This window comes from Anopheles stephensi, chromosome 2 (assembly GCF_013141755.1).
Source record: "Anopheles stephensi strain Indian chromosome 2, UCI_ANSTEP_V1.0, whole genome shotgun sequence".
In the NCBI taxonomy this organism is placed as follows: domain Eukaryota; kingdom Metazoa; phylum Arthropoda; class Insecta; order Diptera; family Culicidae; genus Anopheles; species Anopheles stephensi.
In genome coordinates this window covers 42,278,975-42,303,126 of record NC_050202.1, presented here as the reverse complement: position 1 = coordinate 42,303,126, position 24,152 = coordinate 42,278,975, and the positions used below count along the sequence as shown (strand labels likewise).

The 24,152-nt window shown below is 43.1% G+C and overlaps 5 protein-coding genes across 22 annotated transcripts in view; 3 read left to right on the top strand and 2 right to left on the bottom strand.

Moving 5' to 3' along the window:
• Positions 1–6,311: 6,311 nt before the first annotated feature.
• On the bottom strand, positions 6,312–8,233 carry LOC118503302 (aprataxin and PNK-like factor). Of its 2 annotated transcripts, none has more exons than XM_036036415.1 (3): positions 8,006–8,233; positions 7,013–7,928; positions 6,312–6,647 (listed from the first exon to the last, which is right to left on the bottom strand). In XM_036036415.1, exons 1-3 carry the CDS (start codon positions 8,096–8,098, stop codon positions 6,634–6,636), a joined length of 1,023 nt encoding a protein of 340 aa, XP_035892308.1. In that variant the 5' UTR covers positions 8,099–8,233; the 3' UTR covers positions 6,312–6,633. The 2 variants fall into 2 exon arrangements, with proteins under 2 accessions (XP_035892308.1, XP_035892307.1); XM_036036414.1 differs by having other exon boundaries at positions 6,312–6,633; positions 8,006–8,231.
• A 232-nt stretch (positions 8,234–8,465) lies between these two features.
• Positions 8,466–10,777, top strand: LOC118503300. Its single transcript, XM_036036412.1, has 4 exons — positions 8,466–8,700; positions 8,782–10,064; positions 10,136–10,364; positions 10,436–10,777. The coding sequence occupies exons 1-4, from the start codon at positions 8,668–8,670 to the stop codon at positions 10,598–10,600; spliced, it is 1,710 nt and encodes a 569-aa protein (XP_035892305.1). The 5' UTR covers positions 8,466–8,667; the 3' UTR covers positions 10,601–10,777.
• Positions 10,715–12,884, bottom strand: LOC118503299 (guanine nucleotide-binding protein-like 3 homolog). The gene is made up of 2 exons (XM_036036410.1): positions 12,721–12,884; positions 10,715–12,647 (listed from the first exon to the last, which is right to left on the bottom strand). The coding sequence occupies exons 1-2, from the start codon at positions 12,740–12,742 to the stop codon at positions 10,882–10,884; spliced, it is 1,788 nt and encodes a 595-aa protein (XP_035892303.1). The 5' UTR covers positions 12,743–12,884; the 3' UTR covers positions 10,715–10,881.
• An 8-nt stretch (positions 12,885–12,892) lies between these two features.
• Positions 12,893–15,025, top strand: LOC118503304 (4-hydroxybenzoate polyprenyltransferase, mitochondrial). Of its 2 annotated transcripts, XM_036036423.1 has the most exons (3): positions 12,893–13,205; positions 13,275–14,508; positions 14,577–15,025. In XM_036036423.1, the coding sequence occupies exons 2-3, from the start codon at positions 13,408–13,410 to the stop codon at positions 14,799–14,801; spliced, it is 1,326 nt and encodes a 441-aa protein (XP_035892316.1). In that variant the 5' UTR covers positions 12,893–13,205; positions 13,275–13,407; the 3' UTR covers positions 14,802–15,025. The 2 variants fall into 2 exon arrangements, with proteins under 2 accessions (XP_035892316.1, XP_035892315.1); XM_036036422.1 differs by having other exon boundaries at positions 13,171–14,508.
• Positions 15,026–15,703: 678 nt separating this feature from the next.
• The window catches only part of LOC118503296 (dedicator of cytokinesis protein 3), a 53,058-nt gene continuing 44,609 nt past the window's right edge, over positions 15,704–24,152 (top strand). The window contains exons 1-6 of one of the 16 annotated variants that reach the window (XM_036036397.1): positions 15,704–15,852; positions 16,233–16,298; positions 16,663–16,832; positions 17,233–17,472; positions 22,865–23,106; positions 23,233–23,381. In XM_036036397.1, coding sequence (XP_035892290.1) covers positions 17,436–17,472; positions 22,865–23,106; positions 23,233–23,381 — 428 coding nt within the window. In that variant the 5' untranslated portion in view covers positions 15,704–15,852; positions 16,233–16,298; positions 16,663–16,832; positions 17,233–17,435. Of the gene's footprint in view, positions 16,005–16,052; positions 16,394–16,662; positions 16,861–17,232; positions 17,473–22,864; positions 23,107–23,232; positions 23,382–24,152 lie in introns of those variants that run through there. The other 15 variants (XM_036036399.1, XM_036036402.1, XM_036036395.1 and 12 more) reach the window with 15 other exon arrangements.

The window sequence follows — 24,152 nt, the reverse complement described above, 5'->3', positions numbered from 1 at the left end:
CTTCTTGGAGGCCCTAAGCGGAACGGAATTTGAGGACTATTTCTACTATTCCAATTTTTTTGTTTCAAGGCCGCTCAATAGCCTCCATGGCACACGTCCACCCCAACTTCCGCTTATAATTGTTATATTTTCAATGCAATTTGTTCCAGTAGAAATTAATTTAGATGATCGATATCTTGAAAATGATATCGTCTATCGTTTGTTTCTCAAAATGGCTGCAAGCTGGCTACCGTGTTGTAACCAAAGCATATCGTATAATTTCTATTCACTATTTCAATAACCGAAGGTGTATTGTATACTGTAATTAGTGATAAGAAGTGAGAATTCCATCTCTCGGGCGTATAATTCTTATCATAGAGCACTAATCGTTTGAAGCGACTTAGAAGGTTCTTATCAAAGTTTGCTTTACTACCGTCGAAGAAATAAAAAATAAATAGCATGAAGCTCCTTTGGGCCCAAACGTGTCCAAATAAGTTTGAATTATTCACGAATACTCAAAAAGCCATTTCTAAAATAAAACTAATAAAAGCTTCTTAGCTATAGCATTTACAGCCTAGGAAGAAGAAACCTCCGAAGAGGCTGACATGCAGCTTGGAGGAAGAGTCCTTCAAAGAGGATAACATAGAACAAATACATTAAATAGAAAAGAAATTTAAAGCGAACCAGAGACCAGCTTTTATCCAATACACGTGCTCCTCGATTGTGTCGCTAATGTGTCGCCGATATTGTTTGGCCCTTTAGACTACCACCAGCTGCCGTTGAAGATTTGTGACAAAAATGTAAGCAAACAAGGAGAAACCACTTCATCGTCTGGTTCGTGGCCAATCACAATACTCCAGTGATAAACCAAGCAGTTCCAACTGTTGCACTTCGAACACACACAACAAACGATGGGTTGCAATAAACGAAACTACCCAACAAAAAAAAAAAAGGTCGATCAAGCCTCATTGTGTCCACAACTGTTCTACAGAACCACAGAAACGCGATACGCTAAATGATGCAATTAACGGGACCGAGACATTTTTTCTGCTGCTGAATAAAACATTTCACCAGAAAAGTGTCCTCATCCAGTCGCCACCCAAGCCGACGATTACATGAACCAAGATAACGATCATCTAGGATTTGTGATCGTCATGTGATCGATCTTGTGTTGTTTTTTCTTCATCGCGATCGCCCATCCATTCACCACCATTGTTGGACGATATTGCCCTCACCATCCTTGTCAGGTTGAACATGGATGAGCACTGCATTGAGAGAGAGAGAGAGAGGAAAACAAAATTACATTATAACACCGTTTTAATGGGGGAAAGGCATCATAACTGCCAAAGGACGAAAGTTGTTTGCTAAAATCGTTGGCAACCCCATAACCCAAGAACAAATACTACCAAGGATAAGGGCCACAATTCTTCACGATATTAATCTGAACATGAGTTTCTCTACTTTCTCCTTCACCTACTCTCCGTGGGTTGGGTAGCTAAAGGAGCAAGAAAAATGCACTGATGTTTGCAGAATTTCGTCCGCACAATGCAACGATTCGACGAGGGTTGACAAAAAGGACAAGATCACCTCGTGGAATTGTTTCCACAAGATCGAGCAGCTCTCAATAGATTGAATGATCAGCAGTTGCAATCTTCACGGGTGGTTATCCTGGCTCAGGTCAGCGCAAGCGTCTCGGCTATGCCTACTGGCCAGAGTGGTGAGGTTTTGATGATTTAATTCGGACCATCAAGCAAATGGATCACACGATGATGGTAAGCAGATTTATCGGGATTCTTGCGAGACAGATTTTGAGACAAACAGTCAAAAGCTCAGCACCCAGCACGACCCCCAAAAAGGCAACAATCACTTCCGGATATCGGAATGACTCCGGATCGGCCCTTGTAGGGCGATCGTCTGCAGACAAAAAAAAAACAGTGAGGGTGGCACCATCCTTCTACCCATGCTTACAAAACATCCTCCCCGGGGGTCTAAGCCATCAAGTCTGTCCCGATTTGTGCCTTTAACAATTGCAAGATTTTCTCCAGGCTACAGGAGTCATTTGTAAAGCCAATGGCCTTACGTACGCTTGTTTGCTTCCTTCTTCCTGACCTGGCTAAGGTTCGTTAAGCGGAAGGTCCGGTTTTGTACGTTGTGGGACTTCATGTGGGACCATTGATCGCACTTCCGCAGTTGCACGTAACACCACAATGTTGACACTGTTGCCACTGTGCCCATCGGCGGTGGCCTGTTTCCAATTTCAATGCGCTCGTAAGTACGAGCCTTCTCGTTGCGATGAGGCCATCGTCTACAACAAAACCCAAATCCAGACTATTATTCGTCATAATAGTGATTCAATTGCTCCGATGGCTTAACTTAATTGAGTTTTTTAGGGTTTTTGTGTTCCGGGCCATGCATTGTCTCGTTTATGGCTTTCTGTGACAGCTAGTTCCGGATGGTGCTTAGCTGGCCATACGTCTTCACATGTATCCGTTCTGGAAGCTTGTTTGGTTGTTTGACGTCAACTCATTTGTTCTTGTAGGGTTTTTTCAACACTATGGGCACAATCGAACACACAACCTTTCGCAGGTGTGGTCTCGTATAGGGCTATAATAAAGATCACTTTAGAAGCATTCCAAAACACTCATGATTGAGTGAACGATACATCACGACTCTTGGCGAGAAGTGTCGTGTATGCAGTATTGTCATGGCAGATGCCAAAGATGAGGGTTTTGCTTTAGTAATTGATCTTCAGTACTCTCTGTGCCAACGAGAAAGTATTGTAGCTTTAAATTAAGCAAAATTCAAATTTAACTAAAGCCCTCCATTCTCGAATGAATTTAATCTACAAATTTAATTTGTTCTTTTCTCTCATCAGTCTTGGTAAAACCTACCAATAAAGCTAACCTGCACTACTTCGTTCGAGCCTGAGTGGCGAATAACAGATTAAGATCAACTTATTTCATAAAAATATAAAACTTTAAAAAATACTATAGAATTAAAAACTATATAAAATAAAAAACTTGAATGTGGGTCGCACATCCATCAAACGTCCTGCGACTGTATAAGACGACGGTACAATTCGTGTTGGAATATGGAAGCATATGCTTCCATTGGGCATCCAACACGCATATCCTCAAACTAGAGAGGCTACAGTATCGTTGTCTTAGACTCGCACTAGGGAGCATGAAATCAACACACAACGTGTCCTTAGAAGTGATGACTGGAGTGATGCCGCTGAAACTTCGTTTTGAAATGCTGTCGCTTTGCCTTCTAGTCCGTTCTTCAGTATCAAATCCCTTGATCGAAAAAATTTTCAAAGCGCTTCTAGAGACAGGTTCTAAGAGCAAAATCTTGAAAATGTACGAAGATTTTGTTGCCCTACAAGTGCATCCTAGCGCTCCACAAGCATTAAACCGTGCTGCCCTTTCTGAGACCTACAGTTCCCTTTTAACAACAGATTCCTCATTGCACGAGGAAATTAAGACCATACCGAATGGTCTTCGCCCGATGGTAGTTCCGGGTATTTTCAGGGATAAGTATGGCCATTTAGACCAAATAAGCCAGTATTACACTGATGGATCATCCTCTAAGGAAGGCACCGGCTTCGGCGTTTTTAGTGAGTCCGCCGAAGCATTTTTCAAATTGCGGGAGCCGTGTAGTGTCTTCACCGCAGAACTAGCCGCAATCTTGTACGCACTATTGATGATAGCAGCGAGACCTTCGGATCAGTACTTCATCTTCACAGATAGCCTTAGCGCTATCGAAGCACTAAGATCCCCGAAGGCTGTTAAGAGTCAGGATTTCCTTACCATGAAAATCATAGAATTGCATGGCTCAATGTTTGACAAGGCGTTCAGGATTTCGCTAATTTGGATACCTTCTCATTGTGAAATCCCCGGCAACGAGAAGGCAGACTCACTGACCAAAACAGGCGTCCAACAAGGCGCCTTTAACGACCGCCCGATCTCGGCCCGAAAGCTTCTTCGCTTGCCACAGCAGCTTTTCCTGTCTCGCTAGCAGAGCATGTGGGAGGCGGATGATCTCGGGCGATTCCTCTCCCGATCTCTCCGCAAGTGTCCCTGCGGCCTTGGTTCGTTGGGCTCTCTGTAGACCGGGCATTCATACGCATGATGTCTCGACTTATGTCGGATTTCACGATGTGTATCACCTTCTATGGTCCTGCGTGGAGTTTGAAACCGCAAGACCCTCCTTGTTGGGCGCAGTCGAGAGCATCGGCAGACGACCAGGTAGAGAAATAAGAGAAGTGTTGGCGACTAGGGACCTGCGCCTTCATGAGGCTCATCTTCCGATTCGCCAGAGACAACGGTCTTATCCTGTGATTCCGCATCCCAATTATTCTTCCAATGCATATCCGCCATTCCTTTTGTTATATGTTGTGTTGTCTTTGTCTTAAGTGTTTTATGTTGTGCAACGTACGATCCGTTGACGGAGTAGTTGGCAATTTTCATACTGCCGTAAAAACGAGGCAGGCTTTTTTCGTCTATGGCAGTGCGCTATAAGTCAGTCCAGCTTTGAAACAGCGGGTCCACCTGTATTGGCGTTGGGTCCGGGAGTGGTCGGCGGGTACAGCCTCGTAAACAGTGGAGTCTCCAGCTGTTGCGAGATGGAATCCGCCGATCGCTTTTGAGTTCGATATTGATTGGGTCGATCACAGGCTGTGTCATTGCTGTGCTAATTGGAGAACATTGCACGCAGAAAAATTCATCAAACTTGAAACTTAAAAAAACTTGGATTTTTATTGTTAAACTTAAGTGAAAATTTTAAGAAAACGATCCTTGAATCGCTGAATCATGGCTTACCTGAATCATGGCTGAATCATGGCAAAAGGGTTTATTCTATTGTGTTCAGAAATCGGATGAACTGAATTTAGGAGTGTGTCAGCCGGATATGACCAAGACTATCGAGGGAACTGGCTGTGGCTGAAATCAGGATCCTCTAATCAGTAGCGGAGTTTCTTGGAGAGATATAGGTTGTGCCAGGTGATGTTCCAGTGTTGGGCGACTGTTGCGATAGTTAAAAAGGGGTAAATATCGGTGGGAAGGAATATATCACGATCGACAACAACACAGATATACACGCAATGGTGCAGGATGTTAACCGGTTTTACTAGAGCCAGTGGCCGAGGCGGTAACAGCGCCGGTCTTCACACGGCAGGACTGGGAATCCAATCACGGGTAAACTCAAATCACAGAAAGCCAGAAATGGCAGGCCGAGACCTCTCGAGGTTGCAGTGCCGAGGAAAAGCAGAGGTATTTTCTTCACTTAAAGCACTAAGCACGACCGAGGATGGTAGGAAATTGTAAAAATCATAAAGTAGCAGCTCTCACGTAGACTATGATACTTTGCGACTTGGACTCTGTCCAAATTTACTTACCCACTTATCAGGTTCTAGAACCGTTTCACTGTCTGAGGCTGTTGCAGAAGTCCTAGATACCACATTTCACCCAATTTGGAACTACCAAACCTCCTCTGCCCATGTGCTACACGGCCTAAAATAACTTTACGAGCTGGGTTGACCGGTGCCATTCTCATGACATGACCTGCCCATCATAGCCTGATTATTATAAACATCGATTATAATTCGCTGCACAATGGTGACGATGGCGGTTCCTCAATTGCCCTTCTACACATAACGGGGCCCAAAATCCTCGATGGATCCTCGATAAATTTATTCTGATTAAATACTTGAGACAGGGTAGCTGGGCCTGTGCTCCAGCCTCTGGGTACCCCTGAAGGGTCTCGTTCGGCAGTTTGGTTTATCGTATGGTTACCGCTCCGGCGACCTGGCACACCCCGTTTTCTGTTCGGTCATACTCCACCATCCGCCCGAAGGGATGACTCGTGTACCAAAACTCGTATATTCAGCGGGGAAAGTTACCACTCTGCGATTTGGACGTGGCGAAATATGAGTTGAGTAGGAGCTCATTTAAAAGCCCTTAGTCTCGGATCCTACCTCATTAGAAGAGCACTGTGTTCAAAACTTATGAAATCTTCCTAGTCGATTTCGATGGATAAAGGGAGTGCCGTGTTAAAGGCACGAAACAGCTAGCAATAGTGCCACTGGACGGCCTCAAAAGCTTGTATCTAAAGCTCAAAACAGATGTTATTCCATTTGATCCGCAAAAGCTTATTTTCCATACAATCCGGTTCTCGAACAAAAATGAGTTTGACATCCCTGGGTGAAGATTCCATCAGGTACATGACTGATACATCTCAATACACCGTAATTCTTGCCTGCACTTGTTCATCATCAGTACATTTCGGTGCATATATGTTGCATCTTTCCAACAAAAAAAAAGACACATAAACCATAACAATCGGGAAAATAGTGAGTTCCTTTTTATATTAGTAATGCACATAACATCATCCAAAATAACATAACTTCTTATAAATAATCAGCTTAGCAAAACATGGCGTTTGTACAGCCTTAACAATCTAGTCCACTGTCGTGATCTTCCTCGCCTTCGCTCGCCATATCATCGCTATCCTCGCCCACGCCAGGGATATATTCGTCCGACGATGAATCATCAAAATCGGGTTCAGATTCGTAATCATATTCTTCGTCGGACATAGTGTCGAAGGCTTGCCGTCTTGATGCACCTTGGTGTCTTGGCGTACGTGGTAAAACAGCATCTAAAAATATAAACCTGAACAAAGTCAATACAATCTTAACACACCCATGCATGACATATATTTAAGCTTATATTTATACAATTTCTCATAGATAGAAAACAAAATCATCAAACTCGTTAGGCTATTGTTTATAAACTTTGAACAAAAGTGAGGTGTACAATGGAGTTAATATTGCACAAATGATTTCAACAATTGTATAAATAGGAATTGTATAATATTATTACGAGGATTACATGCACACACACCCCCAACCACTTCGTCATTTATTACATTAAATAATCCTCAAACTTCTTGGGTAAATTAATGACTCGATTTGACCGTCTACCGCTTGGCGGCGATGGAGGTTGCATGCTTTGCGTTACGTTGTTATCATACTTACTCGGATCGGGATGATCGTATTCACGAAAGTGCTGCGGATTTCGTCGATAGCAACGTGCCCCGAATGGACACATCGGCGTACCCGGCGGTGGTGGCGGTAGACTCGGTCTTCGATAGTCGAGATCGCCCGGATGAGCAAACGCACTACGATGATCTTGCCCTGCTCTATAGCACCGTATTCCGAAATCACAGGAAGGACGCAGTACACTCGGCCCCATGGCACCCAACCCAACTTTGCCTCCCATCCCATCCGGATCCGGTTTAACTGATACTGGCGGTCCATTAACAGTCGTCGATGGTCCCGGGACGTTCATGACACCTGCCCCCGTGTTACATTCTCCAGCATCCGGATCGGGTTTTATCTGAATTTTTGGCGAAGCACCACAATTCGTAGGCAATGTGTCGGGATCGGGCTTAATTGCAACTGCCGGAGGATCTCCGGTATCAGTTGTGCAACTTTCTTGAGACATCGTTTTTTCATGATCGGCAGAGTGACCGGCTGTGAGCGACTGCGACGAAGTGGACGGTTCCTCGCAGCTACCCTCACCTACTACTCGTTGCCGTTTGGATGGGTCCTCTTCGTTATTCGAATCATGTTTTCGTTTGGATGGTATATCTTCTTGCAATGTAACACTCTGACTCTCCATTTCCACCGACATAGCTGTGCTTTGTGAATCAATGTCTTCCCCCGTATCTTCTCCCACCTCAAACCAATCGCCGTCCTGAATAAGTCGAAACCTGTCGCCCACTTCTAGCAGTATAGTTTCATCCTTTTTCAGCAGGTAATCCGAGGTGCCGTCCTTTTTTCGACAAAATATCGAATTTATGTGCAACGATTCCAGTCGCAACAATAATTTAGAGCCTTTCGATTCCTTCGAAATGCGACCATGAGTTCGAGACACTCGTTTGTCTTCGCACTGAAACGAAGGGGAAAAGAACGTAGCAGATCGTGATACAAACAAGGCGCTGGAGGGATTGTTTGGCTGTCGCTTACCTCCAAAAACTTCCCACGGCCAATGTCCTGGGTGTGTTCCGGGACCACCTTTCGCGTTTGCTTGCTAGTGTCGATTATCACTAGGGCTTTCATCGTAGCGGAGCGGTAGTATTTACTTGATTTCACATGAAGTTACTGGTAGCGTTTGGACGTTCGAAAGCGCGCGTGACGGTGATAAATATTGCGCCGCTTTGTTTATCCTTCCGATACGTGTTTACATTTTTTGACAATTTTGATAGTTCTCAGTGTGTCAGTTTGAATTGCCGAATCTGCAATAATAACGGACAGCATATTTCCAACCACGGTTCGATGCAATACAATGCAATATATTTATAATAAATTAGCTGCAAACGATCTAATAGTTACAGAACACTTGTGGAAACCTGAAAATTACATCTTTCATTCATTTCTTTAATCAATTTCAGTTTCGCTCTCATCGGTGAGACGTCGTGACAAATGGTGACTCCCGGTGAAAATACTCAATCAAATAGCATCGCTCTGACAGCAGTTAACCGAATTATGTTTTGCTCCTGTGGAAATTGGTCGTGTTTGTTTGTTTTCTATTCAAAATGAACCAATTTTAAGCTGAGTTTTTTGTTTTTTACAAATGAAACCTGTTGTGTACATAAAGCGTTGTCTGTTTTGTATCGTCACTCAACGAAATGGCATTATCGCAGTTGGTTGAAAAATTGAAGGTATTACAATGTTCCTTTTCTCGAGCCTTCTCCAACAACTAATACGTTTGATTTCTGTATTTGCTTGGCCACCGAACGCAGTTTGGAGAAAAGTACATTTTGGCCAATATCGTAGTTCTGCCACAATCCAAGCCGCCTGATCATGATGGACCGAACGAGTGTAGGTTTCCGGCCCGGAACAAATTTCTAACGCTCGATATCTGGGAATCGTTCGTTTATCGAAAGCTGTACGATCTGTTCCGCAAACATTTGGTCGTGCACGATAAAGATCCGCTGTTCCAGTTGAATACGGAATACCATATGATATGTTCCGATCGCCCGTACCTGCAGATGAAGTATGAGTTTCGGGACAAGAGCTATCGCAACAATCTAAACATACTGTTCAAGGAAAAGTTTACAAACTTGTACGACACCTGCATCTACGTTGAAATCAGTGACCAGGGGCGTGCCATTTTCGACAAGGTGGAAAATCTGGGCAAAACGATACAACGCTTATCGAAGGAGATCGAACATTTAAAGCGGGAAAATACGAACGTTGCACCCGAACCGGATAAGCCAAAGCTTTCCAACAGCACTCGTGTAGTGGCGTCCGAAGTGGAAGAATACCATCCGGAACCGGTAAGAAAGAGTGCGAGAAACACGGACGAGGAATATGTTCCCGTAACTCGGAACGGCACCTCGCCAGGAATTAAGCGTACTTACAAGCCGTCCAAAATCGTGGATGGTGGCAAACCGGCTGGCTCTGGGGAGCCCGATCCCTACACACCACCGGGCACGGGCGATACGCCGGTTAAGATTTCCTACACTCCAACGTCTAGCCCACAGAACAAGCTGGACGTACGAAAAACTCCAACTGGCAAGCCGGTCAAAGTCGAAAAAAATCTGTTCGGGTCCGATGATGATGAAGAGTATGATCCGACGAATACGAACGTTCCTGCCGAAGCACATCAGGCGAAGAACGATAGTGGAAAGGACATGTTTTCCGACAGCGAACAACAAACTTCGCCACACGAAAACAGCGCGGCTTATAACCAGCAGCAACCTTCCCCGGATCGATGTGCCTCGCCGCCGACATACGTGGCGGGCAAGCGAGAAGTATTACCAAGGAGTAGCAAACAAAATTCACGCGGTTTAATGGTAGAAAGTCCGGAGGAGAAGGAAAAGCGAAAGGCGAAAGTGCCGAAGAAAAATGGTGCTTCCGCAAAGCAGGAGGAGGATAGCATGAATGCACTGCTGCAGCTGAAGAAAGTGATCCGTAAAAAGGCTGTCCAGCGGAAAGAAGCTTCGTTGAAGAAGCAGAGCAAGCTGGAGAAATTGTCCGAAGTGGCCACAGAGATGAAAAGACTGTCCAAGGTGGAAGTGCTGTAAGCGAGGTGTTGCTTCAGACAGCTTCCGAGTGTGTGATTAATTGCGATTTCCCTCTCTATCTTTGCAGCGATTGTGTCAGTTTGTCGAAGCAAGAAATTCTGGACACATTCAAACAGTACCGGAACGAACTGCATGGCATATTTTTGCGCTACAAGGATCAAACCGAGCGCCAGTGGAAAACGTCCTCCGAGCTGTGCTACTTTACCGACATCGGAAACATTTTGGATGACGAGCAGAAGTTTGTAATGATGCAGCAACTGGAGGATGAGTTTGTGCCCGAACAGCAACGCGGCAAGGTAGTAGCATTCTGTGTTGTTGTGCAAGAGACAATCTGTACCTTCGCATGTTTATGGTTTAAAATTTGCAGTACACCGAATTCTTCACCTCGACACTGCTGATGGAGTGGGGTTTGCGAATTTTTATGGAACGACACAACTATGCCAGCCGCGAGATGGCCCTGGACCGTATTAAGCAGCAGGAAAAGTCCTACATTGCCTCCCTGTCGGACGATTTCATGGTAAAGTACCATTAGAGGAAGGAAACAATCGTGCCTTTTCCACAAGATGGGTGGAGGGGGGAGGGGGGTTCGTGCCGGTCCGATCATCCCCCTAATTCACTGTAACTGTATTAAGTTTAGCATCACCACTTTACCCTTTTGAAACTGATTGTTTTTTTTTATTATTGAATATACGTGTACATTTGCAAATAATGCGCATTCGATTATTAAGCAAAAGTGAGCCTACAATCTACATTCCAAGAGCAGCGCGCACAACGAAAGAAAAATCAACTTACCGTGCCGTGCCCACCACCGTGTTACTCTTGATCTTCCATACCGTAGTCATCATCGAAATCGTACGCCTCTTTCTCTTCCTTGACCGTGCTCGTTAGCTTGTTCTGTTGTTTTTTGCGCTTCTTCAGCTCCTGCTTCATGTTCCGGTTAGCCGTTTGATTGCCTTCCAGCAGAAACATCGGATCCTTGCGGAATTTTTTCTCCTCCTCCGCGTAATCGTTCACCTTCCGTTTGCGGCCTTTGCCCTCGCCCGTTTTACCATCCATCGCATCGTCCCGCTCGATGATCGTTCCTTCGGTCGTGAGCGTCGACAGCTGATCGCTTTTTGCCAGCCGCATGTGCACCGGACCACCGGTGTCCACTTCCATCGTGAGAATATCCTCCTTCTTGATGGCCACCTTCATACCGTTCCCGTCCTTCATGTTGAAGCTTGCCTCGTACTGATTGCCCAACTGTTCCACGATAGCGTCCAGCTGCTGGTCAAGGTCCAGCTCGGGCACACTGTCCGTCGACGACACGAGCTGGGCACCCAGATGCACCTCGTCCGTATTATCCTCCGGCGGCTGGGTGCAGTATTTGATCTTGCCACTGTTCCAATCCTCGATCAGACAGCGTGCCGCCTTCTTCACATCCGGCACACCCTTCTTCGCCAGCGCTCCCATACGGATGGCTTTCTTGGCGAGAAACTCATCCGTCGAATGGAACTCACTGATGTCATACAGTTTGCAGAAGTACATCATCGTGCCACGCTTGAGGATGTCGTTTGCCAGCGGGAATGGATCCTGAATTTCCGTAACGCGCTGTGCATTCTTGAGGGCGAAATATTTGTTCTGGTCCTGTTCTTTTGGGCGCTGGAACACGATTCCGGGACTATCGAGAAGCTTTACGTGTGAATCGATTTGTACCTCTTGCATCTGTTTGGTAACACCCGGCTTTGCACCGACCATACAGGCTCGCTTGCGCTTCAACGAGTTCACCAGCGAGCTTTTGCCCACGTTCGGCAGCCCAACCACTCCGACCCGGATCGACGTACGAATGTTATCGCTGCGGCAGTAGTTGGCCAACAATTCCTTCAGCAAATCCGCTCCGATGCACGGTGAACAGTCGAAGCTTTTGGCGGATTTGAACTTTTTGTGGCCTATATTGGATTTCTGTGCTTGTGTCGTTGCTTTGAAAGGGATCACCGGTCCCGAACGGCGCAGATACTTCATCCAGCGCTCCAAATTATCGCGCGGCACAAGATCGGCCTTGTTCAGGATCACTACCAACCGCTTCTGGCCGGGCGCTTCGCGAACGATCTTCGCTACCTCTGCACACCGAGTGCCTAGAGGATCGCGAGCATCGACCACTTCCAGCACTACATCCGCCGCGTCGACCACCTTCTTGAACTCTTTGAAGTATGCCTTCAACGAATTTTCCTTTCCACCACCACCGGTCACGTTTGCATACTCATCGTCCTCGCCAGTTTGCGGGCTGAATTGATCCTGCCGTTTCTCCGCATCTGCCACCATCGACTGCAGCGTCTTGGATCGTAGCTCTTCCTGGCGCAGTGCCTTTTGTCGTTCCCTGTCCTTCTGACGCAGTTCCTCCTGCTTTTGTTTATACTCCTCGACCTCGGCAATGATTTCGCGCTTGAACGGACATATGTTCGGCACTTGGATCAGCTTCTGCTTTTTGCTTTTTAGCTTGGGCAGCTTCTTCGCCTCCTTCGACTTCTTCCGTTTGCTTTCGGCAATCTTCTTGATTACCTTGTACCGAAGCGAAGCTTTCTGGCGCTTGGATTTCTTGCCTAAAAAGAAAGTCAACAAACCGGGCGTATTAAGTACATGTGCATAGGGTGCAATAGGACAAGATGCACTTACATTTCATCGCTTTCAGGGCCATCGTAGTAGAATTAGATCAGTTTTCACCACTTTTACTCAAATGCACGCTGCAAAACGCAGCCAAATACCACGTTTTTCTTTCGCTACGAACGAAAACACCCGATCGCAGCAAATTGCAGACGTCAAACAGAGGCGGCTCGAAGCACATGGATTTTGTTCGCCGCTGCGACGGGATGACAGTTGGAGCTGCTCACCTGGTGAGCTAGAAGTGAGAAGAATATTGGCTAGAAATAGCTGATTTATTAAATGTTATTCGATATAGGAGCTAAATCAAGTGCAAATTTACTTAACTACACATCATTTTTGCATTGATTCCACTCGCTTCATCACAATACTATGAGCCGTTTCCAAAAATTAAATGAGAAGTGAGCAACCTTTTTTGCGGCACACCTTTACTTGAAGCATCTTGCGCGCGGTACAGCTTATTGTTGTGTTTCTACGTACCCCGTGCATCCATCAGTCACGTAATTTTCTCGTGGTGTTGCAAAATATTATTCTTTCCCATTCTGTAGTTTATTATCTTGCCTTTCTAGCTGCTGATGGCGAATGTGCGCCGCTAGCAATGGCGAAAATAATGTGAGAGCTATAGGCGTGGCCTGTTGTGTATCTCCCTGTTCCTAAACTATACATTTTGAACACGACCGGCGCCAACAGTTCTGGGCGGCAATGATACGAGGAAGCAGCAACGTGTGGAGAGGAAGAGTTGGGAGTAGCAGCACAACCTTGTTTCATGGCTGGCCGTGGAGCAGAAACGGCTGCACATCACGACCGATGCATGCAAAGCGTACCATATGCTATCCGCTACACGTAAATCATATTCCGAAAGTCATGGAAAGGAGGTTACTGTGTCCAGCATATCTTGGCCGTAAACCAAACGCGCATACTTCCGGAGTACAAACGATACCAAATACCTTCAGCATGCTCACTGCCCGGAGCGTTGCAAGTGATACTAGCGATAAGCTGCGGTCGAAAAGGGTGGAAGAACAGGAGACGCAACAGCAAAACATGGCAACATGGCAGCAGAAAATATCCCCGTACGCGAGATTGATGCGTATCGACAGGCCCATCGGTTCGTGGCTTCTGTTCTGGCCATGCGGTTGGAGTATTGCGCTCAGTGCGCCGGCGGGATGTTGGCCGGATCCAATGATGCTGGGATTGTTTGGCGTTGGAGCGTTCGTGATGCGTGGCGCCGGGTGTACGATCAACGATCTATGGGATCGTGACATTGATGCAAAGGTGGAACGCACCCGAACTCGACCCCTGGTGGCAGGAGAAATAGCCCCGTTCGACGCACTTGTGTTCCTGGCCGGGCAACTGGGTGTAGGTTTGTTTGTGTTGCTTCAGCTAAACTGGTACTCGATTCTGCTTGGCGCTAGCTCTTTGGGGCTGGTGGTCGTGTATCCGTTGATGAAGCGTATCACCTATTGGCCCCAGTTGATGCTCGGAGCTACCTTTAATTGGGGTGCATTGCTTGGCTGGAGCGCAACCCAAGGATCAGTAGAGTGGGCCGCCTGCTTGCCTCTGTACGTCGCCGGCGTTTGCTGGACGATTGTGTACGATACGATATACGCGCACCAGGACAAGGTGGATGATTTAATAATCGGAATCAAATCGACGGCTTTACGCTTTGGCGATAATACGAAACTGTGGCTGAGCGGGTTTACGGCGGCAATGCTTGGGAATCTGCTCACCGCTGGACTGGTGTGTGATCAAACGTGGCCATATTATACCTCAATTGGGCTGATTGGAGCCCACTTAGCTCATCAGGTATTCAACATTGTGCTCGCTCGCTTTAATAAATGATGTTTAACATGCTTTTCTTTTTTTTTCTCTAGATTCACTCTCTAAATATTCACAATCCCAAGGATTGTGCCACCAAATTCATTTCCAATCATCAGGTAGGATTTTTACTATTCCTTGGCATTGTGCTCGGAACACTCTACAAACAGAATAGCGATGAACGGACAAAGAGCACGACAACTGCAGCTAGCAGCAGTAGCAGCAATGCTGGTGGCCAACTAAGCGCCACCGTTACCGGTACAAGAAACATTGCCGTATAAAATGCCAAAAGCTGTACGGAGTTTTTGGTTTCCTTGCGAGATGCATTCGCCCAAGACAATTAGGCGACCCAAAGTTATGCTAAAGATACTTCGAGTCTGTGCGAGAAACGTTGCGAAACTGTAGCTCGAAAGCATTGGTTAAGTTGTGTAAAATATAAAGCAGATCAAGCGCAGATAAATCTAAGATTATTGCTTTATTTGACCCGTTGTTCTGCAAATGTGTATTACTGATTGGTATTACGAGTGTTTGAGTTTGTAGCTCTTCTTCAAGAGATCTATCTATGTTTTATCACATAACAGTATACAAGAGCAAGCTTGCTGAATGCGATCGATGGTATCGGATTGTTTTCGTTTTATCAAACTCATTAAAACCACATTGTAAAAAATCATGATAAATATATAGTGCTTATCGATCAAACATGCAAATACAATACGGTTCGTATAGGAGAAATTCGGTTGGAATTTAGAATGATTTATATAATTAATTTACTTAAAGATTTTTTTAATGAAAAGTGTTTGATCGCTTCTGTCATTCTTCACAATCGTATTGTTTCGTTGATAAATGTCAAATGCATGTTTTTAACTGGCCTGCTTTGCCATTTCGGTAACTGTTCTTGTAAAAATTTTGAATAAAGTATTGTACGAAATCGTGATAAAAAGTAAGAACTCAAACGCAATCATGATAACTTTGTGGTTAATTCGTATTAATTGATAATATTTGTAGATTTTTATTTCTGAAATATATCTGATTCCTCTTTTGTGAAGAATCAATCATGTTAAGATTGTAACAGAGCAAAGACAAATCGTAATTAGTAACGAACACATTGCTTATGCCTCTAGGGATGTTTGACGAGCTGTAAAGTAGTGTGGGTTGGAAACATTCGGCATTTGGGGTGATTTGACAGACGGTACCAGCACCGTATCTCGTTATCATAGTTTTTCCGTGTGTCGTGCAAGATTATCATTTGTTACTGAAACGTAAACAGTGCAAGATTGCTATTTATCGATATGGCATCCGCCTTTGAAATATGTAATCGCGCACCATAGTCGAGTAAGAACGCCCGTGGCTGTATCTACTGCTGTGAAAGTGAACTGCCCTGATGTGGTGTATTCGATCGTTCTGTTCTTGTTGATAATTGGTGTTAGTGCGGGAGTATGCACTCGAAGCCTGGTGGGGAACATGTGGAGCATACTTACATTCATGTGAGGAAAGAACAACCTGTGCTAGTGTTCGCAGGTGGAACATAGGAGTTGTTGCAATTCTTTGTATAATAACAACGATTTGACTTGTCAATCCAGATGTCCACCCACTGCTCGGTCGTGCCGTTCGCCGTGCCGTACGCATACTTGCAAGAACGGCCAGCGCGCGCGCGTTCACTACACACGGCAGCGGAGGGTCGTTCTCATATTCCTTTTGTTTGTGGAATGTAGCTCCTCGTGCAGGTCCGATAGCTGCGACAAAAACAGTGCTTACTTCCTAGTTTCGCCAGTTTTCCGGTGCGTGTAATTGATGTTTGCTTCCATGCAAACCACACTTGCCACAGGAAGGTGCCGATTGTGGCCATGGTGTAGTTATTAGTAGTGGTGCTGTGGTACGAGCGAGTAGTAGTGATAAAATTGTGCTAAATGCTCCCCAGCGTATCGAGCGCGACTACTGGGATTGTTTGAAAAGCCGCACCTGCAAAAAAATCCCAGGGTGCCAAGTTTTTTGGAAGTGAAAATTTGGCAAACTAGTGTGTATTTGCCTTCGTCTGTGTGTGTGTGTGTGTTGATATTAGATTCACGTGCGTACATTACTGTGCATTGTAAGCATTTTCCTGCTCCCTCTATTGCTGTGCTGTTGATGGTTCTTTCCCTATAGTGATTGGTTCTGATGCCGCTCCCACAAATTGCAGCAACAGCATCTAAGTAATCGGTGAAGGTGTGGAACTCGCGGAAACGAAGAAATGCTGTAAAATGCGCCGTATCAGGTTCAGGAAGTGAAGTCGGTTTTAGTCGGCGACTGAACGCCAAAAAGGTGCCAAATCTCCAGTGAGTGAGAGTGCGTGTATTTCTGTGTGTATGTGTGCAATGTTTTCATAAATTCAATGTAGCATATAAAGTTGTAAAGTTGTGTCATTGAAAGTGTATAGTCGATCTGCCGGCACTGTGTAATCTTCCTTAGTGGTCACTTGCTTATGAGTCCTGTACAAAACAAAAAGTGCAGCTAGAGTATCTTACAATCCATTTCCAAAGAATCAAACAGTGAACAGTGATTTAAAACCCTTGTTTTTCCCTTGAAGGAGAATATTTCTTCCTTGAGAGCATCACGGAGCAGCACAACAGCGAGCTAGCTATTCAACGCATTTGTCATCCAGATTCCAATTTAATACGTGTTCTTTCTTTCTTTTACTCTATGCCACCAACCGTTTTGCTTATTGTCCCGTCGTAGTGTGCCAGTAATATGCAAAAGTGAACATCATGCACTGAATCTCATCTGAATCTCCTTCACCGGATTTGTGTGTCAATCGGTGATAGCAAAAATTGAGTGCCAAAGTTTTTAAGTGATTTATGCTAACCAACTAAGTATCGTCTAAGCAACGAGGAAGATTACTCATTCGGACACCCGGAAAATAATCAAAAGTGATAGTCAACATGATCTGGTCACCGACTAGCAATAAATACGGAGTTGGTAAGTGGATTAGATGTAGAATATAGGAAAATTCCCTTTAAACTCTTAGATTACTTTGATTCCAATCTAGCAGGTATGTGTTTTTAAACTAAAAAGATACTCTCAAAGCATCCAAAGGCGAGCGAAAGATCACAGTATGCGATGAACAGCAGAACGTTGGTCGTTGGTATGTTTGTCGTTGATAATAAAGCGTCATCTCGCGTTGGTACGATGTGTGTACGACGCTCTGTATGCCTGCTAGAACCCTGGGGGAAGAGAAGAATTGAATAATATGTGTAGCGCGATGACGTCGCAACAAATTCCTATCAGACAAAAGTGCAACCGCGGCGAATGTCGAGCGTCATGGGTTGAAGGGCAAAGAAATTGCATTATCTTGATCGTGGAAGTTGATGAGCTATGGTGCACTTGTTTAAAAAGAGCTGAAAATATTAACCGAGTTTAGAGGAAGCCGTAATCCTTACAATCAATCTCGATTGATGGCCAATCTTGCACGGTCGACAGGATTAATTGGTTGGTGTACCGTAGTCGTAGGTCGAAACAGAACAGAACACAACTTACTCGCGACAAATATCTACGATAATAACTCTCAAATCGCTCTGATGATCAAATTTAACTCAAATTATGTTTTATTAAAATTTGAGCAGGTTATCCCAAGTACATTTTACCTAAACTGAATCCCAGTCAGAACTAGTGCATTGTTATACGCGTATAAACCATTTCATGGCCGGCATGATCTAACTGACAGCAAATAAGCAATGATAACGTCATTTGCATTGCTTCATAATGCAACAGCTAGCTTGAATATATTATGTAAAATGTTATAGAATAAAGATAAAGGAGCCATAACCAACAATATGTAGTTTTATTTGACACTGGTCACATGGCTTTCGATCGGACCATTACCGCCTCCGACTATCCGATGAATTTGTATATGGCGTGCTACATTCCTCAGTAGGTTGGCTTGAGTGAAGAAAATGGGTAATGCGGATGTACGACTTCCGGTAAGCGCCTTTTTGAGTACAGCATTAGTGCTTTATCGCTGCGCATCGTTGTTCTGACCGCTCATAGAAAATATATGCATAGTTTTTGGAACAGCGATAGAGCATGAAAGAGTGAGCTATTCACAGAATAGATAAAATCTGTGAATGGAAAATAAAATAGGATTTAAAAGAAATGTGTGAGAGAAAATGTGTTACATGTTTTTTCTAACACTATAAACAATTTAGAAAATTTCCTTTCGAAACATTCATAAACAATATTAAAAGAACAATTTTGCTTAAGCGCTATTGTTATTTTAATAGCTGCATCGTATTATGTATATGTTGTCCGGTAAATTGCCACGATAGTTTATGCCTTCCTTGCATATCAAGGTCAGCATAACTTGTTTATAATAAGCATGAAACTACAAACAAGGGCCATTCGGTGTCATTCAACCTGATCTGGTGCCGTTTCTCTGTTATTTGTATGTTGCGCAGCGTGTCTGTTGCGACATGCAGTTGGTGAGAGGGTGATAACGCAAATGTAAAACCTTTTATAGAAATGATTAGAAAACCTTCAGAATGTTTTTGTAAACGCTGATATTCTTTGTTCAGTGTAGTATTGAGTATAAACATTTAGAGCTACAAATCCGGCATTGAGCCATGATAAACAGATACAACAAACAATATTCAATTGCAGGTCTGGTCGAAACAAATATAGCAATTATAAAATATTTAATATCTGAAAAAAATAATGATTAGATGCTGTAGTTATCATGTTCTAGTATACTCACTACTAACGACAAGCTTGACGATCTTGTCTGGTTGCGGGAATCTTCGATATCACTTTCTAGCGCATTCATATACGTCATTACTCGATGTGAAAGGCCCAGACAAATGTTACGGGCTGAGTCGTCAGGAGACATTCTCAGGACATGATCAGCTTATCGGAGCCTAGCAAAGGAGTAAGTTTTGAACAGAGTCTATGTTTAAGAAGCATACTGGGAATACACAGACTATATCTCTGGAGCGGAGAAGTTTCCATAGGATGTAGTATGATGACTGGTAGGTAGTAAGTATCCTTTCGCGGATGTCGAGCTGATGCAGACGTTTAACACCAGATAAGTAAAGTTTTGACCTACTTCATATGTGTGATCGATCCTTTGGTAAACTTCTGCTACATAACAGAGCCTTAAATCAATGATGTCATCAGCGTATGCCAGGATGTGGATTGACTTGCAGAAGATGGTTCTCCATTTTTCTATGTCCAAGTCTTTGATTGCCTTCAGGTTGAAGAGAAGATAGGCAAGCTCCCGTTGTTAGTGCAGGCTCTTTAGCGGAAGAAGCTGTTGTTTATATTTTTCTACAGATTTTCCATTAGTTGTAGATTGAGTCAGTGGTTGATTTTCCTTTTCGGAATCCCTTACGATTGCATCTCTTCGAAAAATAGGGCAAGTCGAACTTGTAGTATGAAAATGTAGGCAGAAAATTTAGCATTTTGTATTTAGATCGTCAGTGTATGAGTTTGAACTAAATGCAATGTTGGAAAAAGTATTGACAATATTGACATTATCCTTCCATTACTTATTTATATCTTCCTTAATATTAAACAGTTTTCTACACGATCGAGAATTGCCTGTGTACGTGTGAAAAATTAATTTGTACCCTTTAATCGATTCATTCAATCATTGCATGAATCGATCCGACGTATTGATCTGGCAGCAAGTGGCTGGCACCATTCACCATGGAGGAACCGCTGATTCGTACTGCACTTGTCGGAGGTTGAAATGAAGAAGACCGGGAAGAAAATTACCGATCATTCAAGGTTATCTGGCACGCATACTTCCGTTCTGTGGCGGTAACCCGTTCACATTCATCGTAACGCGAACCAGTTGCGTTCACTGCCATCGAACTCATTTATTAGCGTTCGCTGCTGCGTTGAGAGAGTTTTTTTTTCCGTAAGAAATTGTACAGTCTAAAAATAAAGTGGACCCTTGCTGGCTAGGGGTAGGTCGGCTCATCGACCGACTGGAGTAGGTGTAGGATAATGTCATAACAGTTGGGGGCAGCTCGCCATTTTGGCACAGTTTCATAGTGTTTAGGAAATTATCAAATGATTAAAAGAAGTGGGATTACTTAATGCAGTATCGTTGTTTTAAGACAATTCTAGTTAGTTTCAGCTAGTGGAATAATTTGAGACGAGCTGTATGCTGTGCTGTTTGGGATGACAATTGTTAGCTTGAATGTGCTTGTGCTTATTGTTATGAACAAAGTTTTGGGATGGGATAACCTCTGTTAGACAGCTTCACAAAGAGTTCATAGTCCAACCAATGTTTTCCTTTCCTGGAGCAGACAGTACCATTGGTGACAAATCCCCATATGCAGTTTGTGTAATGTGATGTCAGCAGCGCATTCACATCAGACACAAAGGTCGATAACAGCAACCCCCCCTAACGTGGAACGGAAGAAGTCTCACGCGACATGGCTGTAATTCATCATTCGCCGAGTTCGTTATTATTCTACTGTTTTATCATTTCTTTACATTGCCTACAGTTTATCGCCTTTTCTTGGTCTTGTTCATTCCATCCCTTTTGCATGGCTGGTGATCATATGTGATGTTCTTACCGTCTCTGACTCTCGGTGCATTCAGACGCCCAGTAGACGTTGTCTGATGGCGGGGCAATAAAAAAATGACTATATTTTTATCCGCTTCTGGAATTCGTTTATGCTGGTGCATGGTTTGTTGTTGCGTCTGCTACTCACTGCTACTCTCTTGCTTGCTGTTGAGCGACGCATCGTGCAGCATGTGAATTATGGATCTCTTATTTCCGGTTTGAAGGTTGTTTCGCTTCGAAGCCAAATGCAGATGTTTCGAGATGAAAAGATGTGTGTTAGTTTTGTTAGTAAGGCCCACATTGCATTCGTCCATGCATTGGATGCAGAGTATGGAAGTAGATTGAAGCTTGATAGATTATATTACTATAAGTAATATTTCACTACATTGTTATACTTCATTATTACAATTGAGCCTTGCAAATTCAACAGTTCTGGTAGCCGCATCTCAGATTTGTTGGATTTTATTGATATTATTTTTCGCAACATTCGATATTTTTAGTAAAGAATATCGTAGGAAATTATTAGTTATATTCAAGTGAAATACCAAATGTATTCGGGTTGCTCCTGCGTTCAGTTTCGTCGTAAATGTTTTTGGATGCTGAATGTTCGAATGCGGTCATTCGAGACCGTATCTGAATTTGGGTAATTAACCCAATTTACTGAAATTTATAACTAGGGGTGAGGGTAGCGGCCATTCACATACCGTTGTACTCTAATGGATGAAATACAAAAAAGAAACAATTAATAGAACTGTTGATGAGAGTCTGAGAGTTTGATGAGTCATATGGTTGGACTTTACACTACTTCCTCGTATACTGATATATTCTTAATAAATAAAAAATAAAACAAGAAACATTTTCTTTGTTTCTTTAGCCCAAATTTCCATATTTTCTCCATAATCCGGTAGTTACATCCAAATGTAAATTAAAACTAGAGAATTTGTGAAGAATTAAAAAACGCATATTTGTGTTTAGTAGCATTTGTGATCTGGTTTCGTCATCTTCGGCCTAATGACCGTCTTGAATCACGACTGCTATTTCTGACTTACTAGACTTAATGATATCACTTAGTTGGATAGTCAGTCCTCACTACGGGGAAACGGTCCGGATGGAATTTGAACTCCGGTCCTGCCGTGTGAAGTTCGGCGCATCTACTACCGGGCCGCCCGAAATCGTTTATCGTAATATAAATAAATGTTATTTATAAGACGTCCTGCAAAGCATTATTATGCCTTTAAATTGAGTTTATATTTTGCATGTTACTTAGCATTTAATGTGTCATTTGTGTGACAATTTTTCATTAGTTTCATTTATAAACTTGTGCTAAAAACGATCTTCTTTATTGTTTATTGCATATTTTCCTTCCACCTTAATGTTGAGGTGGCTTTTTATTGCAAAGTAGCGGACACTAGTGATGATTGTATGGCAACCGATTTGCATCTTGGAGTACGTCTATATTTTTTTTTTTCAATCCCTATTGTAAACATACTGGTGTCAGCATGTGCCGACTGATTCACTGTTTTTATTTTTGTAGAATGAACTAAACTGATGTGAAATGGTACAAAAAATACGAAGAAAAGCGAATGTGCTATAATCTGTCTGTTGTCCGTCACGATATTTATATTCGAAGAACTCTCCACACAATACGATCTGCTAAACAAATATCTACATGTGAGCAGAAATAAAACTTGCGTTATTTGATTCATTCATCGCATGGATCAAAAGAAATTGTTTATTTCGAGCATGAATTATGTCAGTGTTTCCGCTTAACAATTTTACCATCCTCTTATCCATTACTAGCAATACACAACTGGCACGGTGATGTGACGCACGGACTAGCGCTAGATGTGGGAGACTGCGTGGAGATACTTGAGGAGACTGCCTACTGGTTTCGTGGCACCTGTCCACGGAAGCCTCGCAAGGTGGGACTGTTTCCAAAATCGTACATCCATCTGAAGGACCTCTCGAAGGTAGATCCGGTAGTGGCAGAATGTACGCTAGTGTTACGCGAGTGGTCCGAAATTTGGAAGCGATTGTTTGTGGTGAGTACAGCTGATATTATCAATTGTATGCAAATTTCCAACGTTGATGACGTTGCTGCATACGACACAGACGTATTGGCAATGTTTAAATGTTTTTTTTGTTTGTTTCATTTCCGTGAAATATAGGAACGCGAGGAATACAAATTTACGTCACTGCGCAAGGTAATGCTGGCCCTGCTCGAGAGCCGTCGAGAACTGTTAAGCTCTACGCTTACCCAGGATCAGACATACGAGCTGCAAATGAAAGTGATATCAAAAATTGATTGGGGGAATCGGTAAGTACAACATTTTTGGCTTTAATTGACTCTTGTTCCTAAGCGAAACATGCTATATTATATCGAACGAAGAGTAATATTATTTTTTTGTGGCAATTACATTTTTGGAGTTTTGTATAATTATTACCAATATTGAAGAATAATATTTCATAACACTTAATATAAGAAATGGTGGTGAGGAAATGTTTTATTTTGGTAAGGTCATAGAAATTCAATTCGATTTTAAAAATTGAACAGAAATTCATCTGAGGCTTTTTATTAACTCAACTATATTGTTGTAATGTTTCAAAACATATAATTTTATTGGTGACTGGTAGTTTGGTTTGCTATATTTTGACACAATTGAACTTTATGATCAAATTAAAATTCTTTGTACAGTATTTGTATCCAGATTGCGGTAAAGTTTGACTAACGTTTAGTTTGTTTTAGTAAATGCTCTGCTTCGGTTCTAAATGAATTTGAACCAGTAAACAATTTTTATTACAAGTAATTAAAAAACATTCTAAATAAAAACATAGTGTTCGTACTTTTGTGAAAATAAAAGAAAATATATTTAAATTAAAGTAAAAATTACTAACAAAATCTGAAATAGTAAAACGAAATAAAAAATAAATAAATTTGCGTGTAATTTAGATGCACCAAACTCCATGCCTCAATGTGATCCTTTATGGCAAAGTGATTATTGATATATGCATAATATTTTATCATACGATGTCCCTTGTGCAGACCATTATTATGCCATTATTAAGTGGCTGAAAATAGATTTACCGT

Bases quoted from the DNA above. Each gene is read 5' to 3' on its own strand.
- LOC118503302 (XM_036036414.1), bottom strand. From the start codon at position 8,098: ATGAAAGCCCTAGTGATAATCGACACTAGCAAGCAAACGCGAAAGGTG. The intron at 7,929-8,005 runs GTAAGCGACAGC...CCTTCGTTTCAG, and splicing joins GCCGTGGGAAGTTTTTGGAG to TGCGAAGACAAACGAGTGTC. The intron at 6,634-7,012 runs GTAAGTATGATA...TTATATTTTTAG, and splicing joins ATACGATCATCCCGATCCGA to ATGCTGTTTTACCACGTACG.
- LOC118503300 (XM_036036412.1), top strand. From the start codon at position 8,668: ATGGCATTATCGCAGTTGGTTGAAAAATTGAAG. The intron at 8,701-8,781 runs GTATTACAATGT...CACCGAACGCAG, and splicing joins AGTTGGTTGAAAAATTGAAG to TTTGGAGAAAAGTACATTTT. The intron at 10,365-10,435 runs GTAGTAGCATTC...TAAAATTTGCAG, and splicing joins CCGAACAGCAACGCGGCAAG to TACACCGAATTCTTCACCTC.
- LOC118503299 (XM_036036410.1), bottom strand. From the start codon at position 12,742: ATGGCCCTGAAAGCGATGAAAT. The intron at 12,648-12,720 runs GTAAGTGCATCT...CTTTCTTTTTAG, and splicing joins GGCCCTGAAAGCGATGAAAT to GCAAGAAATCCAAGCGCCAG.
- LOC118503304 (XM_036036423.1), top strand. From the start codon at position 13,408: ATGATACGAGGAAGCAGCAACGTGTGGAGAGGAAGAGTTGGGAGTAGC. The intron at 14,509-14,576 runs GTATTCAACATT...TTTTTTCTCTAG, and splicing joins GAGCCCACTTAGCTCATCAG to ATTCACTCTCTAAATATTCA.